At 53.6% G+C, this 14,876-nt stretch overlaps 3 protein-coding genes across 3 annotated transcripts; 2 read left to right on the top strand and 1 right to left on the bottom strand.

Annotated features, from left to right (window-relative positions):
* Positions 1–4,252: 4,252 nt before the first annotated feature.
* HER10_EVM0013294 (SPX domain-containing protein) lies at positions 4,253–6,441 on the top strand (the record flags this gene model as incomplete). The annotated part of the gene is made up of 4 exons (XM_035482657.1): positions 4,253–4,406; positions 5,000–5,200; positions 5,266–5,459; positions 5,518–6,441. 4 exons carry the CDS (start codon positions 4,253–4,255, stop codon positions 6,439–6,441), a joined length of 1,473 nt encoding a protein of 490 aa, XP_035339093.1.
* Positions 6,442–8,567: 2,126 nt separating this feature from the next.
* Positions 8,568–10,562, bottom strand: HER10_EVM0001413 (uncharacterized protein; the record flags this gene model as incomplete). The annotated part of the gene is made up of 6 exons (XM_035471161.1): positions 8,568–8,616; positions 8,675–8,741; positions 8,795–9,126; positions 9,177–9,545; positions 9,595–10,263; positions 10,348–10,562. The coding sequence occupies 6 exons, from the start codon at positions 10,560–10,562 to the stop codon at positions 8,568–8,570; spliced, it is 1,701 nt and encodes a 566-aa protein (XP_035337989.1).
* Positions 10,563–13,305: 2,743 nt separating this feature from the next.
* On the top strand, positions 13,306–14,486 carry HER10_EVM0004852 (acetyltransferase; the record flags this gene model as incomplete). The annotated part of the gene is made up of 1 exon (XM_035474482.1): positions 13,306–14,486. Exon 1 carries the CDS (start codon positions 13,770–13,772, stop codon positions 14,484–14,486), a length of 717 nt encoding a protein of 238 aa, XP_035338301.1. The 5' UTR covers positions 13,306–13,769.
* Positions 14,487–14,876: the final 390 nt, after the last annotated feature.

Genomic DNA, 14,876 nt, shown 5'->3' with positions numbered 1-14,876 from the left:
CGTTTTGTTGCCGCTCCAATCCGCATTCGAATCCTTCACCGGGTCCCAGTAAAGAGTTGGGTGGATTCACCGTACGCAGCAAAATGCAGCATGTGTGTAAAGACACTCAGAGCCTGTTACGAAGTATGTTTCTGCCCCCATCTACGGCTTCCTAAGCGTTTGCTTGCATAAAGTCAACGGCTATCGTCTCGAGCGCTGGAAGGGACTGCATCGAGTTGCAGCTTGGCAGCTTGCTTGTCTACAGCAGGAAGAAAAGTAGCCTATCGGCAACAGGCCGTTACGGTTTTGCCAAAACGTCAAAATCCAATCCGCCATGCCAAGTGATGCACACTGACGGGACCTTTGCGTTGGGGAATGCGAGGGGTCAATGACCGAGGAGGCCAATAGATCTCATCAGTCGTGCACGTGGGATATACGAGAGCAGGCATTTGTCGATCCACTCCAACAATTTAGGTGGAGAGTTCAGAGGCGGCTCGCGGTGGGCCATGAGCCGCGGAACGGGACCCTGGACGGAAGAGAAAGGTGGTCAAGGCGGCATTGCGTCTGGCTGCTTTCTACTCCATCGCAGTGCGTTTCCGGTGGGGAGAGAGAGGGACTGTTGCTGACAGATATTTGAAATGAGTTGAGATGTGATTCCTGGAGTCTTCGTTAGTGGTTATTGTGGTTCAGAACTGTCTGGTCAATCTCATGAGAAAATTGGTGGAATCTTACTCAGCATTCAGACTGAGGTAGATCAGCGACTTACAGGCTTGGGCCTTGTAGTTGATGGCGCATATTGATTGGACCAAAGTGAGGCCCGCATCATGAGCCTCTATAATCTATTCTCTGTTAGTTTGCCCGGCTTTTGCAGTGTGGCGGACGGCCCGAAGAAGAGGCGGCACACCAACGGAAAGAAAGGTGTGGCACGACGTCGTCAAAGGAAGCTGAAACTGGCTGCAGGCGATGAAATTTTGCGATGTGGCGCGCGTGAGACATCCAGAATAACTCGGCGTGTGATGCTGTGGCACAGACCGAGATATTTGGGCTGCCTCTGAAGGTAATACAGGAGGCCCCACCTTTTCAAGGCTCACTTACGAGTCCCAGTGTCTTTCCGAACATTGTGGCCCCAGCTGGTATCATAATTTGGAAACGTGACATTGGCGTAAACAATAATACATCGAAAGACATGGAGAAGTCTACTCCGTACGGACCTGACGACAATGCAAGAGGATATGTTGAAAACGTAGCCACTGGTCGTACATGAACTAGAACCAATCTCGATCTGCGCTCATTGGTATGGCTTTAGCACGGCGTGTTGCGTGGTCAGTGGTTTTCGACATGGAGGCCTGGCCGAGACCGAGCCAGTGAAAGAGGAGCAAAAGTGCAGAGCGGTGACACGAAGTCTATCTTGTCGCGATAGTGAGACGGCCAGCTGTCAAATGAAGCAAGTGAGCATGTGCTCATCATCTAAGTTAGGTTCGTCCGCTTACGGATGAGGGGGGAATTGGAGGGGAACCCCGACTGGCATGTTATCTGTGCCGAGCAACGATGCTTCCCTGCGGCGTGGATGATAGCAGCGGACAAGACCAATCATTGAGCAGAGTGCTTTTTAAAGCACAAACTCAGTCATGTCGCAATGCTGGGTTGCCGTGTGCGCTGCATGCAAGCGAATGTGCAAAGTCGCAGTTGCAATGGCGAAAGCACCGAGGAGCCCGGACGCGCGCTGAGCGGGCGGAACTCAATCATTTGGTTGATGGACGAGATGAGACAGACGGGCAGTTGCAAGTTGCAAACAACCGTCTTCTTCTCCGAAGCGGTCGGTCCCAGTCAAGACTCTGACTTTTAGTAAATGTCTTTTGTCAAACACGGCCGGGTTCCAAAGGCTCAAGAGAATAGCGGGCTCCGACAGCGTTCCGAGTACGGGCGGGACGTGGCGCCGCCGGCTCTGGTGCTGCGTTTTTGCCGGGTACAATTAGGCAGAGTTGATTGGGCCGAAGAAGGCAGACAACGCAGACTATCACGATCCGAGAGTAGTCATGGTGTAGTCGAGGCAATCCCTGGTTGCGCTAGAGCAAAATCAGATGCAAAGAGGCAGAGATTTCTTTTTGGGTTTCCACCGGCCGTCCACTTTCAAGGTTTTGGTCGACATGGAAGAGTAGAGTCAGTGGTTGAGACCTTGATGAAAAAATCTGAATGAGTTGGCGCTAATGCGATATCGCGGCGTTACTTTATTGAAGTTTTGGTACGATGTATCCGTACGATATACTTGTAGTCGTATGGGTACTTGGAACCAAGAAGCGAAAGGGTGTTGGAGATGGAGACAACTGAAGTTGATCCACGGCCACTTCGGTTCAAAAGTGCATGGAGTTGGAGAGAAGACCGTAGAAGGCAGGAATGGCCGAGAAAAGCAGGAATTGCCTAAGATGAGTGGGAGAGGCTTCCCACCCCGTATCGCAGGCGGCAGGTGCAGCAACGGGGATTCGGGAGCAAGGGCAGGAAGTCCACCTGGGCAGGCAGGACCGCAGTGCGGCAGGGCCAGGGGTAGGTCTCCGTACTACCGTACCGCACCTCCCCTGACAACCTGAACATCAACTTGTTGCTCTTGCGACTCGACAAGGAGGGGAAGGAGAAAATGGGCAAGGTGGGTCCAAGATGCGCCATGCCTGCCCTCCAGCTGCACCTCATACAGAAACGGCAGCGAAACAGCATTTGGTGCTGCAGGAGCATCATTGGGTGGAGGGAAGGAGGGAGAGAAGACTTGGCAGACATCTGAAGTCACCTCCAGAGGCTCCAGGCGCAGACGTCCGTCTCAACCTCAAGGCTCAAGCCCCCAACCTCGAGTCGCGGCTCGCCATGATTGATGCTATTGTCGCAATTGCAACAGCAACCTCAAGGGTTATCATACACCGCCATACTCCGTGCCAAATCGAACCTCTCACCATCTTTGCCAATACATGCGCAATCCACATCATTCTGGCCGTTGTCGGACTTGATCATGCAGAGTCACGTCGGCTGCGGCATCGATCAATCGTCGTTGCTTAATCGTCGTCATGCCTGCGAGTCTGCGACCTGGAGGAGGGGACGGGACCCTGAAGGAAGCAACGATGGTAGCTTATCCAATTGCTCCGAGTCTCCTCTCTCCTGCAGCCGATGACTATGCCAATGTGCTAACGATGGCCTTGCAAGCGGAGACCTGGGGAGCAAGGAGTCACGATGCCCACAACTACGTACAATTGAGGCCCGTCATTATCATCATGGTGGTGCTAGCTTGCCTTATGTAAGGACTCTAACGTGCCATGGGTGCTTGGCAGAGGTACTGCAGATTGTTCCCTCGTGTGGCGGCCAGCGGCGTCATAGAGACGAGGGGCTGCAGCACCAATTGATTCTGCTGCTGCGAGCCAAGACGTGACATGGCAAGCGTCCAAGGCATCGCGTCTCAGAGCGAGCCTAGGTGAGTATTCTCTCTGCCGGCATGCGGCCAGCCGTAGCTCGGTGTCGGTGCAAAGATTGGGAGAGGGAAAAGAGAATGGGCAACAAGACAGTTGACAATTGAAGAAGAACAACACAGCACTGTCGAGCTCTGATGTTGCGGAAAAGAACCTTCCCATTCCGCGCCTCCCCTCCTTGAAATCTTAGGGTACCTATGTTACCGATACCGGTACCTACCTATCTACCAGTAGCAGGGCCGCAACCATTATCTGTGAGGCATGTTCCTTCCCAACCCAGGATCCTGGGCAATACATTCATCAACGCATCCAACCATACCGACGTAGAAAGGGTCCATACTTGGTGCGTATACATACGCAGTACACCACGCCTTCCCAGCCATGCATGTGCAATCCATCCACTCGGATGCGCGAATGAGGCCGAGTGCAGTCAAGATTGGGTCTGGACTGGCGAGAAAAGCCTGCAATTGACCCGATACGCTGCACAGCACTTCCCTCCTGCCTTCAGCGACTGTACAGTACCACAGTACCGTGGAATCTCTGTCTTCATGTACGGATACCTACTCTCATTGGCTACATACCTACCTACCTTCCTTGCGTGGGATGTATCCGTACCTGTTCCCGTCCCTGTTCCTGTTCCTGATTCTGTCCCCAAGCCAAGGAAGGTATCGTTACCAGCCTAGATACCAGACCTACCTGCCCTCGTGGGCCGCAACCTCTAGACCACTGATGTCCAGTCGACTTCCCACACGCCCAAACGCCGATGCCGTATCGCACCTATCGCAAGCCACCCCGGACCGTGAACAAGGAATTGGCCTGAAAGATCCATGCAACCAGACCCTTCACTGCCTCTCGCGCCCCCCATCTTCCCAGTGCTCCCCCATCTCTTCCTCCACCACCGTTCTGGCACTCCCCTCCCCTCTCAAGCCTCTCCATCTCATCATATCCCTGTCGCCCTTTTTTATCAAGGCAAGCGCCCCGGTTCTGGCCAGTGTCTTCCCAATCTCCATGTATTTAGACTTTGGTCCGTCTTTGCCCAGACAACTCATCGTAGCCCAAGTACTTCCGCAATTCTTCAACCGCCTTCTTCCGTCGTCTTTCCTTTTCTTGCCTTCTTCTTTTCAGGAACCGACCAGAAAATCTTCTGCCCTGCACATACACCCGATCGCTTGCTGAACATATCTGTCGACGCTGGTCCATTCTCGTGCACTTGGACGAAATTGACCGACCGAGTAACTGTCATTGCGTCATCCCAACCCGCCCAACTGGGCTCTTATCTCTGCCACCACACCCAACGTCCCAGTCCCAAGCTGGAAATCGACTAAATACGAGAATCCGCGCCGTCGCTTCCCTACACCAACCGAGCGCACCGCACCCTCCCGACCACCTACTCCCACGCAATTGGCGACGATCCCTTCACAGGAGACTTCAAGGATATGAAATACGGCGAACAACTCGAGCAGGAATCCGTTCCAGAATGGAGTTTACGTGGGTTGCCCCGTTCCATTCAGTTCATGCAAGACCCAATTGGCATGTGAAGGCGATTCCAGCTGACAGGTAACTTTCGCCAACAGATAACGTCGATTACAACTCGCTCAAGCACGAGATCAAGGTTCATACGAGCCGCGACCAGGCGACCGCAATCGCCATTCCCGGCCATCAAGATGCTGCTCTCAAGCGATTCGAAGATAACCTCTACCACGAGCTTTGCCAACAGCACGACCGGGTTGACCTTTTTGTCTCCAGCAAGGCGGACGAGCTTTCGCGTCGACTGCGTAAGTACACGATTGATTAAAGAGTCTGTTGTATACAGGACCCAATTGGCTAACGCAAGATCCAGAATACATTGCCGATCAGCTTCAAAAGTTGATTGTCAAGTGTGCCGAGGAGGGCGACCGTATTTCGATCAAGCGGCATCGCCGGTTCGCCAAGTACGAAAGGGATCTGCTTCGTTGCGGAGAAGAAACACTTGCGCTCGCTCGTTTCATCAATGCCCAGATTACGGCTTTCCGGAAGATTACGAAAAAGTACAAGGTGGGTGTTGCACACTGTATCATCCGCAATTCTGCCGTTGCTGATTTGCTTCTTCAAGAAATGGACAGGATCTTCCACACTCGGCGCACGCTTCCGCGAAAACGTACTCGCTAACCCCAAGAGCTTTACCCGTCGCGACCTGAATAACCTCCAGACACGTTACGAGGAGCTGCTCAACACTCTCCGTACCTCCACGCCTCAGTTGAGCGAGCCCAGCTCGCCCTCCTCCGACGAACAGACACCCACGAGGCGAGGGTCCACTGCAGAGAGTTTCTTCACGCCTTTGCCACCAGCAGAGCGAATTCCCCGGAGGCCTATTCAGCAGCAACAGCAACAGCACTACTGGAATGAGTATGACGATGGCAGTGAGAATGGTGGACAGGAGGAGGAATACGCCATTTATATCAACCCTGACGCAGACATGAGCTTTCCCGGCCTGGACTCGATGCGCGCGATTCTTGCCGCGCCCTTCCGCCACGCAAAGACCTGGTTTTCAAGGCGGCAGAACCCTGAGGGGCAGCGATTGTTGGCCAGCGAGCCCTTCCTTCAGAGCTACGGCGGTATTTCACCACTTGGCACGGATACCGACGACGAGTACGCGAGCTCTGATGGCATGCCTACGAACGGATATGCCACGCATTATGCCACGCTGCCCAGCATTAACGAGCAGCAAGTGCGACGATACCGCGAGCGCGTTTTGTTCTGGGCCACCATTGGCTGTTTCGGCGTATCTTTCCTACTACTCCTTGTGGCTGGTATCCTCATCTCAACGGGCCGCCACAAGCTCCGCGCAGAGGTCGACGCTGGCGTAACAGTTGGCGTCGTGGCCAGTCTCTTCAGCGCCTGCCTCGCCTTGGGCATGTCGCTTTATCGGCGCGACGATTTGGGCATCTGGCAACGTGTGGCCGTGTATAGCAGCTTTTTCACAGCCTGCATGCTCAACGGTATGCTACTCATCCTCGTTGTGGGGAATGCAGCATAGCGTCCCCTATTTTTTTCCTTATTGTTTGGTTTAGCTGGGCTGGGTTGTCATGACCCATGTTTGAATCCTTTTCTTTGTCCATTGATTACATGCATCGGCGACTGGGAGAATAGTGGAGGGGCAACTTGAATTTTGTGGGACTTGTTTTTATGTCTCTGAAGCGAGGTGAGGAATTTTGACAACCTTGAGGAAAATTCCCAGGAGCGTTTGTTTTTTTCTTAAAACCAGAATACCGGCCGCATCACTGCACTAGCCTGCCTGTGTGTTTTTTCGACCCCAGATACCATAAGCACACCAATACCTATTAGAATTGGGCAAAATAATGGCTTTACCTCATCTCGGCGGCTCTTGACGATTTGGCCATTGTCCAAATTCCGGTGAGAAATGACTGGGACCCATAGTGTCGTGCCCGACCGATATTGATATTGCAGGGATGGAATTTTCTCATGATTCAGATGAATGCCATCTTTTCTTCTTCCCTCTCTACGGAGTAGTCCATGATGATGAGTGATGTGTAGTATCCCACAAAGATCTCCGTTGTTTCATTTCCGCCCAAGTAGTGGCGGTGGCAAGGTGGCGGTCAGTTAACATGTGCCTCTTGGCTGGTTCCGGCATAGACCAGTCAGTTCCAGAAATAAACTGAACAGAGACAAGCCAAAAGGCCAAGAGCATGCCTTTGCTCGTTGGCCCCACTGCGAGTCTGAATGCGAAATGTCTGAGACAGACGGGGGATAAGAGCTTGGGCAGAGTAACACAGCAGGTGAGTGACCCTGCGCGTTGCACTCGGCTGAGGGCTGCTGGAACAACAAGTCTCCCTGACTGGAGAAGCCGTTGCCGCTTGGACGGGCAACATGTCGAAAATCCCACCCAGCCGACTTCTCCTCATCCCAACTGCGGCCCATCTTGATGGGCAAGTTGACCCGAATGTCGCAAAAGCGAAGAAAAGGCACGTGCGAGGAATTTGCGGGGCTTGCTTTTGCTTTCCAGCACAAGAGCTACGTGGGCAACTAATGACACGATGAGAATGTTGCGCGTAGCCATGGAGTCGAACATCTGGGTTGGACCACTTCGTCGGATAAAGGCATGGGCCGTTTTTGGCGCAAAGAGGGGTTGCCTCAATATCCTGTCCAGGCGGCCTAGGCACTTGTCGTAAGTTGAATAGCTATGCGACGATACATCTGGCGCAGAGTTCAAATGCAGCAACTCCAAACTTAGCCTCTCTGCTTCGTCGTAGAGAGCTCGGTTCACGAGAGCCCGCCCAGAACCGGAGTATAGAGTCTAGCCCGATTACGAGCAAGTGCTTGGAGAGCATGCCGGCGCCAGCTTCTGCCCTTCGACATCTGCAAAGTCCTTTGTTTTTCGCTTTCCAAGTCCGAGAGTGTGCCCAAAGTTTTCAACGGTTGACCAGCAGAATGGCTTTTGGTGAACACCAGCAAGTTGGTGATTGGCGACGTGCCACGACACAACTGCAAATAGCCCGCAATCCTTGATAGTTGAGCGTATCGCCCTCAATTCTTTGGACATTCGCACAAGAATGAGGCTGTCCGTTGCAGGGAATCGCCCAACGCTGTGCCTCCAACGGCTATGGAGTTCTCCTTGTATTGATTTTCCAAGCAATGCAGCCACAGCCTTGCGAAACTCGTCGGGCATTCCTCAGCGCACAGGCGGCTCCCCTTTCCCCGCTATGCAGTCAACGCTGCTGCAGCTTTTGCCGGTGTTTGACGGAAAGCAGTGACTTGAGACTCGAGGCTCGCAAAAACTTGCTGCAGACTGAAGCAAGAATAGGGTTCATCGCAAGCCTCATCCGTGAGCTCTGGACCGGTCGCATGGAGGATGACGAAGTATTGTCATGCGATGGTGCGTGTGATCAACACAGATCGCCCGGTGGCTGGCGAAGGCTACGGACCTTCCTCAGTCCATACTGCAATCCTTTGCAGAGAGCTCACGGTAACAAGGCTGCCGCTGCCGCCAGACGTGGATGTATAATTTGATGTTTCAATATACACACATGAATGGTAAAATATGCCGGTGACATCTCGGAGCAGTGCGATGTGTCATCTCCACTGCCGGAGGCTCTGTTCGGGCGGAGTCGAATTTTGGTGTCTTCCGAGGGGCCGAGCTTCAACTCATTCGGGAGCCGAATAATGTCCGCAAGTCATATTTCCGAGGGTACATCTAGACAAGTTAGTCTTCAAAGCTCCCAGCATGCTTGAATCTGTCGCGGATTGCTTACTTTTTGCACATTTTGACGCCGGTGCTCCTCGCTTCGTGGACCCGGTCAAACTCTTCCAAAAGCCATCCTGTGACAAAGAGTCAGCAAATCGTTCTCTCTTCACGCCGTCAGGGATCATACGAGAACAGGCCCATCTTTTAGCTGTGCTCTCAACGTTCTGTCTAACTTCCGCCATGAGGGAGTCTGCGCCTTCTATGAGAGAGTCGTAGTGAAACAGAAGTTGCATCGTATGAAAGAGAGCGTATGGCCAAACCGCAGCGCAGTGTTCCAGGACGTCATCGCGGTTGGAATAGGCGTTGAAGATGCCATTTGAGCCATCAAGCACGAGACCAATCGTGAATTTGATACCGGCAACTGCTTTCTTCATTTCCATATCTGTCTCTGGATCACGGGCAGGCATCCCTGGTCTATTGGCAGTATACAGGAAAGAGTAGAAAAGGAGGCAGAACAAGCTGTGGCAGTCTTAGCATATTTCCAACCGCATCGGCAACTAGCAACGCACCTAGCACAAAGAGCATAAGTGTTGAGGTTCTCACTCCAAGTCTCGGATCGCGTGATAAGAGCCTCAATCAGATCTCTCGTGGCGGACTCAAGCTGAACAAACGAGTAGACAGTCGGAGGTTCTTCGATCTCAGCATTTGCCGCCTCCCAATTAACGGCGTAACCGAGAAGAATGGCGGCCTGGCAAGACCTCTGAAAGGCGCCGACGCGCACCGATGCTGGGATTGTGGTAGGGTACCGCTTGATCATCTTAACAGGCCCGTTTCTGTCATTGTCCCAAAGGATGTGCTCCGTTGGGAGAAGGTCGTCATCGGAGGGCATGTCCATCTGGAGCGGTGTCCAAAGTGTTGCGGATTGCTCATGGGAGATCCTAGTCAAGTAAGCAAAGAAACTGGTGAAAGACACCAAAACGCTCTTACTTGTCCATAATCACAAGAACCCACCACAGAGCTCGATTTTGCTCCTCTTCGGGCTCAGCAGCCAGGTCCTCCTCTTCTTCCACATATTTACCCGGTCTCAGATTCAACACCTTGCCAATGGAGGCCGCCTCGCCGAACGTACGATAGCAACGAGTGATGTCGCCGTGCCCCAACTCGTACAACGATAACAGAACACCACACTGAACGTGCTCGATTTTAGGTTTCGAAAAGGCTTTCCTCAATGTCCATATACGCTTGGCTGACTGGTAGAGCGGATGATGAAGCATGGCGGTGGACGAGAATTCGTCGCAGTTCCAAATAGTTAAGAGATGGATGCACAATACAACCAACGCCAAATCAGAATCCTTGGGGTTGCTGTCAAGCTGAGCCGCGGCACAACGTGTTTGCCAGACCTCCGGATGAATCACGAGGAGCCAGGTGTTGACGGTGTTGAAATAGGTGTTGATGGAAGCTTTCCAGTCGATGCCGTTACCGTTCAAAAGCTGCATTATCTGACCAGCAGTGAAATCGACCTGGTTGAGCCAGTCGAAGGCAGGCCGCGCGTCGCCGTTGGAAGAAGAAGACGCATTGCCAGCGACGCCCTGCGAATCAACAATGGTCAGGGATGGTGGGTTGACGACGAAGTCGTAGCAGCAGTTGGTGGTGAGTCTGAAAGGTAAGTCAGAATACCTCGGTGTTGACAATTTGGCAGGGGCAACCTCTCTTTTCTTGGAGGGTAAAAAAAGTACTCACCTGGTGCATCTCGAGCAAGCGGGCAGACCTTTGTCGCACTTCTTCTTGGTTCGAGTGCATTTTTCGCAAGCGCGGTGGGCGCGGGGCGGGGCGTCTGCGGCAGACTGGTGACTTGAAGACGACGACAAACGATTTGTGTAACGCGAACTTGAGTTGACGTTGTCAGAATCCTCGGACGGCGGCGTCACGGCAAGGCGTTGGACCTGTCTCGCCATACTATTTGTCGTGCGGTTGGGTAGTCGCTACCTCACGTATGTTGTGTTTCCAAACAAGCAGCGCAGCTTCAGCTAAAGAAGCGCGGGGTGCCGCCAAAGGGCAAAACGACGCGAAGAGATAAATTGACGCAAGAGTTGGTGGAAGCAGAGTTTCGTTGGTGCGAGCCTGGGAGGGTCAAAGGAAAAACGAATTTGGATGTGTCCCACCACGAATTCGATTCTGCGGAAAGTTGTCGGCAGGGACAGCACAGCAGTGAAGTGGACTATCCGCGAGGTGATTAAGCACAGCCGATCAATGCATGCAGGACCGGCAGCGGCAACAGCGAGCGACGGCAGCGGTAGCAAATGCAACGGCAGAGGCAAGCCTAAGGTAGCTTAGACAGACGAGGTCTTGGGGATGTTTGGATTTGTTGGATTGGAGCTGGGCTGAGGATTATTAAGGTGAGGTAGGCGCAACCACAAGCTCCGGATACCTGCCGCAAAGCAAGTGTACGGAGTACTTCCATTGCGTACCCGTACGGGAAAACACTAGTGTTGAATTGCTAGCCGTTCTCTCAACTGCGATGCTCCCTACTAGTGCCGCATGCTCCACAGGTCCAGACTCTCCGCGAGTGGCCTCTTGTAGCCAAGAAGGGAATCAAATGGAGGGGGGCAATGGGGGGGAACAAGTCAACCCAAGCGGATCCTTCCTCGATACAGTCTTAATCCCGGCCCCGCCTACCACTCGACGGCCACTGAAGATGGGCACACATCTTCAACCATGTTCAATGCTCAATGCTCAATGCTGTCCATGTCGTTGCCGCCCATGTCACTCGTCTCTTTGTTCAACCCACGAAGGCACATGTGTAACACGAGAACGGCGAACGGGGGACAACTTGGCAGGCTCGCTCTTTGCTCAGTAAACAATGACGACTCACGACAGTCAAGCCCTCAGGACGGTATTGGGGACGGTTGCGATCAGCAAGAGCCGGCTTGTTTCCGTTTCCTTTCTTCCAGCCCAGCAGTCTGTCTGTTCTTGTGTGGCGGCTACATCGGATAATGATGTCTGACGCTGTTCAGTCTTGGCCAGGCGACGCCGCGAGGGCCAGTTTCTGACTGACACTCGCAATCAAAGACACAAATGGTCTAGCCAATGGAACAAAACATTCTCTGCACATCTGACTGTACTTTACCAAAGGTACATACCGAAAGCCCGGGTTCGAGACTTGTGGCCAGCAGCGGCAGATTCCAGATTCCAGGTTCCAGATGCTTGAGTCCTTCCCTTCCAATTGACAAGGGAACTCGACAAGATGGGAAAGATAAGCTACGGTACGTATTCTTTCTCGGCACCTGTCGTGATTCCTTCCCGAGTCTTGTCTCCTCCTTCCTCCCGATCAGTGATCACTGCCCATTATTGCCTGCCATATCCACACGTCCCGCCCACATGTGCCCCAATTGCCCCAATCATCTCAGGTGTCACTTGCTGAGCTGCGCTTGGGCCCTTGACATCGACATCTTACATAATCCACAGTCTTCTGCATTCGTACTAGTGTCGCCCTCACCCATTATCCCATCACCGCAACGGACATGACCTCCGCCAACCAACGAGGACACCATCAACATTTACCACCGATTGCAGCCAGATACTATCATCATCTTTTGTGTCCCATGTCTCGGTGTGAGACAGGCCAACAACGAAAATAGACAAAATAGTTCCATGCAGTTTGGCAAGACGAACACCTCGCAATCTTCCAGAACCAATCGAAACGTGCTAGAATCATCTCAACAACCTGCATGCGCGACCGCGACCGTCGTTAAGCCCCGAATCCGGTCCGGAAGAGTTGAGCAATGACGTGCCGCATCGCCTCGAGTCGTCAGCAAGCCCCATGTGTCTTCACCGCCGTCCCCTCGCGTAGGGCTGACACGATGGATCACGGCGCCCAGGAGAAGCTGCCCATGCCTTGCTTCATTCAGACGCCCCCTAGCCAAAGGGACCGTTCAAGCCAGAGACGGCTCCTCATCCGACGTTACACAGCATTTTCTGTGCCTATTCTCTCGGAACTTTCGTGCCCATGGCCAAACTTCCACCGTTACCTCCCTTTGTTGTGGCTAGATTCTTCTTGACGTCGACGATTGGTCATGCGGACGAACTCGAGCCCGCCTTACGGCTTACGGGAACGGATTGCCTTGGAGATAACCAAACGGTTAAATCCAGATCTCTGAGAGTCGACCACGACGGAGTCGGGCATCTTCTCTCCAACCGTCCCGTCTCCTCCACTCCCTCCCACCGTAGGCACCATAGGACGGGAGCCACGGCTTGTTCCGCGTGGATTCTGCAAGGGTAGGGTTGGTCAGCTCCGCGGGTGCAGACTCCCAAGCTGCACCACTTCCACGTCGATGCGACATGAGTCTTTCACCAGGGATCCGAATCCTACAGCCAACTGCTCTAGCGACGTGCAGCTTTTCGGGGGTCAAGACTACTAAACATGCCCGGCACACGACAAGTTGGTGTGCTGTGAAGCACAAGCTCCACTTGTAGCCGATGACCTCCGCGATCCTCGGCCCGGGGCGACACTCTGCAAGGTGGGAATTCGCCCGACAAACGTGTAGTCTGCTTCGGCCGTGTCCTCGGCCGACCGGTCTCCGCATCCGGGTGTTGCCAGTCGAGCCGGCGCGTTACGCCGGACCAGCTCCGAAAGACCAAGACTGGGATCAAACTCCAATGCTCCAAGGCTATTCCCCTGCAGATGCAGGAACTTTTGGAGCAGTTTCCCCGCGTTGCGTGCTTCCCGGTTGAGTCATTCGGTTTGTTAGTGCCAACAAGCCAAGGAACCAACTTCTCTCGTCCTTGCGATGACATACCGAAGACCTTCAAATCGAGACGCTTCCCGTGAAGTTGTCTGTAGGACCCTATCCTGACTTGATCTATTTTCAGACCACCTGTCATACCAATAGAATTGGACACGGCACATTTCTTACTCTTTGCCCATCAACCCATCTAGCAACCGGATTGTGTCATTGTTTTCGCCCCTCATTAGCCAATTGAATGATAGTTTCGCACCGTCTGTAAGTCTTGTTCCCACTTTTGTCGTATCGGCTTCGGCTTTGGCCTCCCACCGGACCTTTATGCCATCCGCCAGACACCACATGACTACTTCCCCATGATCTCGTTGAACCTTGGACTAACAAACTTACAAGCCTCCAACAACACTTGGAAATCCCGGAACAATGTCTAAGCCACAATTTCGTATCCGCCCAGGAACCTCTGCCGACACGGCAGCCATCGTAGACGTCTACATGGCCGCCTTCGGCAACGACTGGGCCGTCGACAAGATGCACCCCCGACGCCGCGAGTTTCCCGAGGACTGGCGCGCTGCCGCCCACCGCTACTTCTACGCGCGCTATTGGGGCCCCGAGCAGCAGCTCTTCCACGTCCTCACCGTCCCTGACCCGGACTCAGCCTCCGGCGAGCGCGTCGCCGCGTTCAGCTGGTGGCGGCGCCCCTACCCCACCCCGGCCGAGAAGGCCGCGACCGAGGGCTACCTCACCCTCCGCGGCTGGCTGAAGCCCATCTTGCTCGGCATCAACTCCCTCACGGATTACCTCTGGCCTCCGAGGTCTCTCGACCCGGCCATGCTCACCATCTTTGACGACACGCACATCGCCTCGGACGTGCTGACGCAGGACCCGGAATACCCGGCGCGCAAGACGGCGTGGTACCTTTCGACGCTGGCGGTGGCGCCTGGCGACCAGGGGAACGGGTTCGGGTCGCTGCTCGTCCGGGAGGGCCTGGCGCAGGTGGACAAGGAGGGCGTGCCGGCGTGGCTTATCGGGCTTGTCGGGGTTGAGCCGTTCTATCAGAGGCTCGGGTTTGTCGTCAAGGGGCGGGCGAATGTGGGGAGGCTTGCGGAGTGGGATGGCGGGTCAATTATGTTTAGGGAGTAAGAGAGAGTTCTACCTTGGACTCTGGAGGTTGAAGCCCTGTACGGCTTCTTGGGTCGATGAAATTTATGAATGAGATGACGTATAGATGAACTCACGGGGTGTATAACTTTATGATATCGAGAGCGACGGGGATTTGCTCTTTGATAACTAGCGTTTATAGAGCGGTTGGGAGAGAGTAGACAAACACAAAGCTGGAAGGGCAATTTGTGCGGTTTGCATGAGCTCATTAGACATACCAACTATCGAGAGAGAGGCCTTTTGTAGGGACACCCTTTTCCATCCTGGTACAGAGAGGCTATTGCTGTGATTGTGTTTAATCCTCCATGAAACTAATCCTCCTATAAAAAGAAGACGCATTTCATCTAGTGAGCGTCAAGTGAAAGTCCTCTA

Source organism: Colletotrichum scovillei (assembly GCF_011075155.1).
Source record: "Colletotrichum scovillei strain TJNH1 chromosome Unknown Contig00001, whole genome shotgun sequence".
Taxonomy (NCBI): Eukaryota; Fungi; Ascomycota; class Sordariomycetes; order Glomerellales; family Glomerellaceae; genus Colletotrichum; species Colletotrichum scovillei.
Note: the sequence above shows the minus strand (reverse complement) of the source record. Positions and strands in the feature narration are given on the sequence as shown.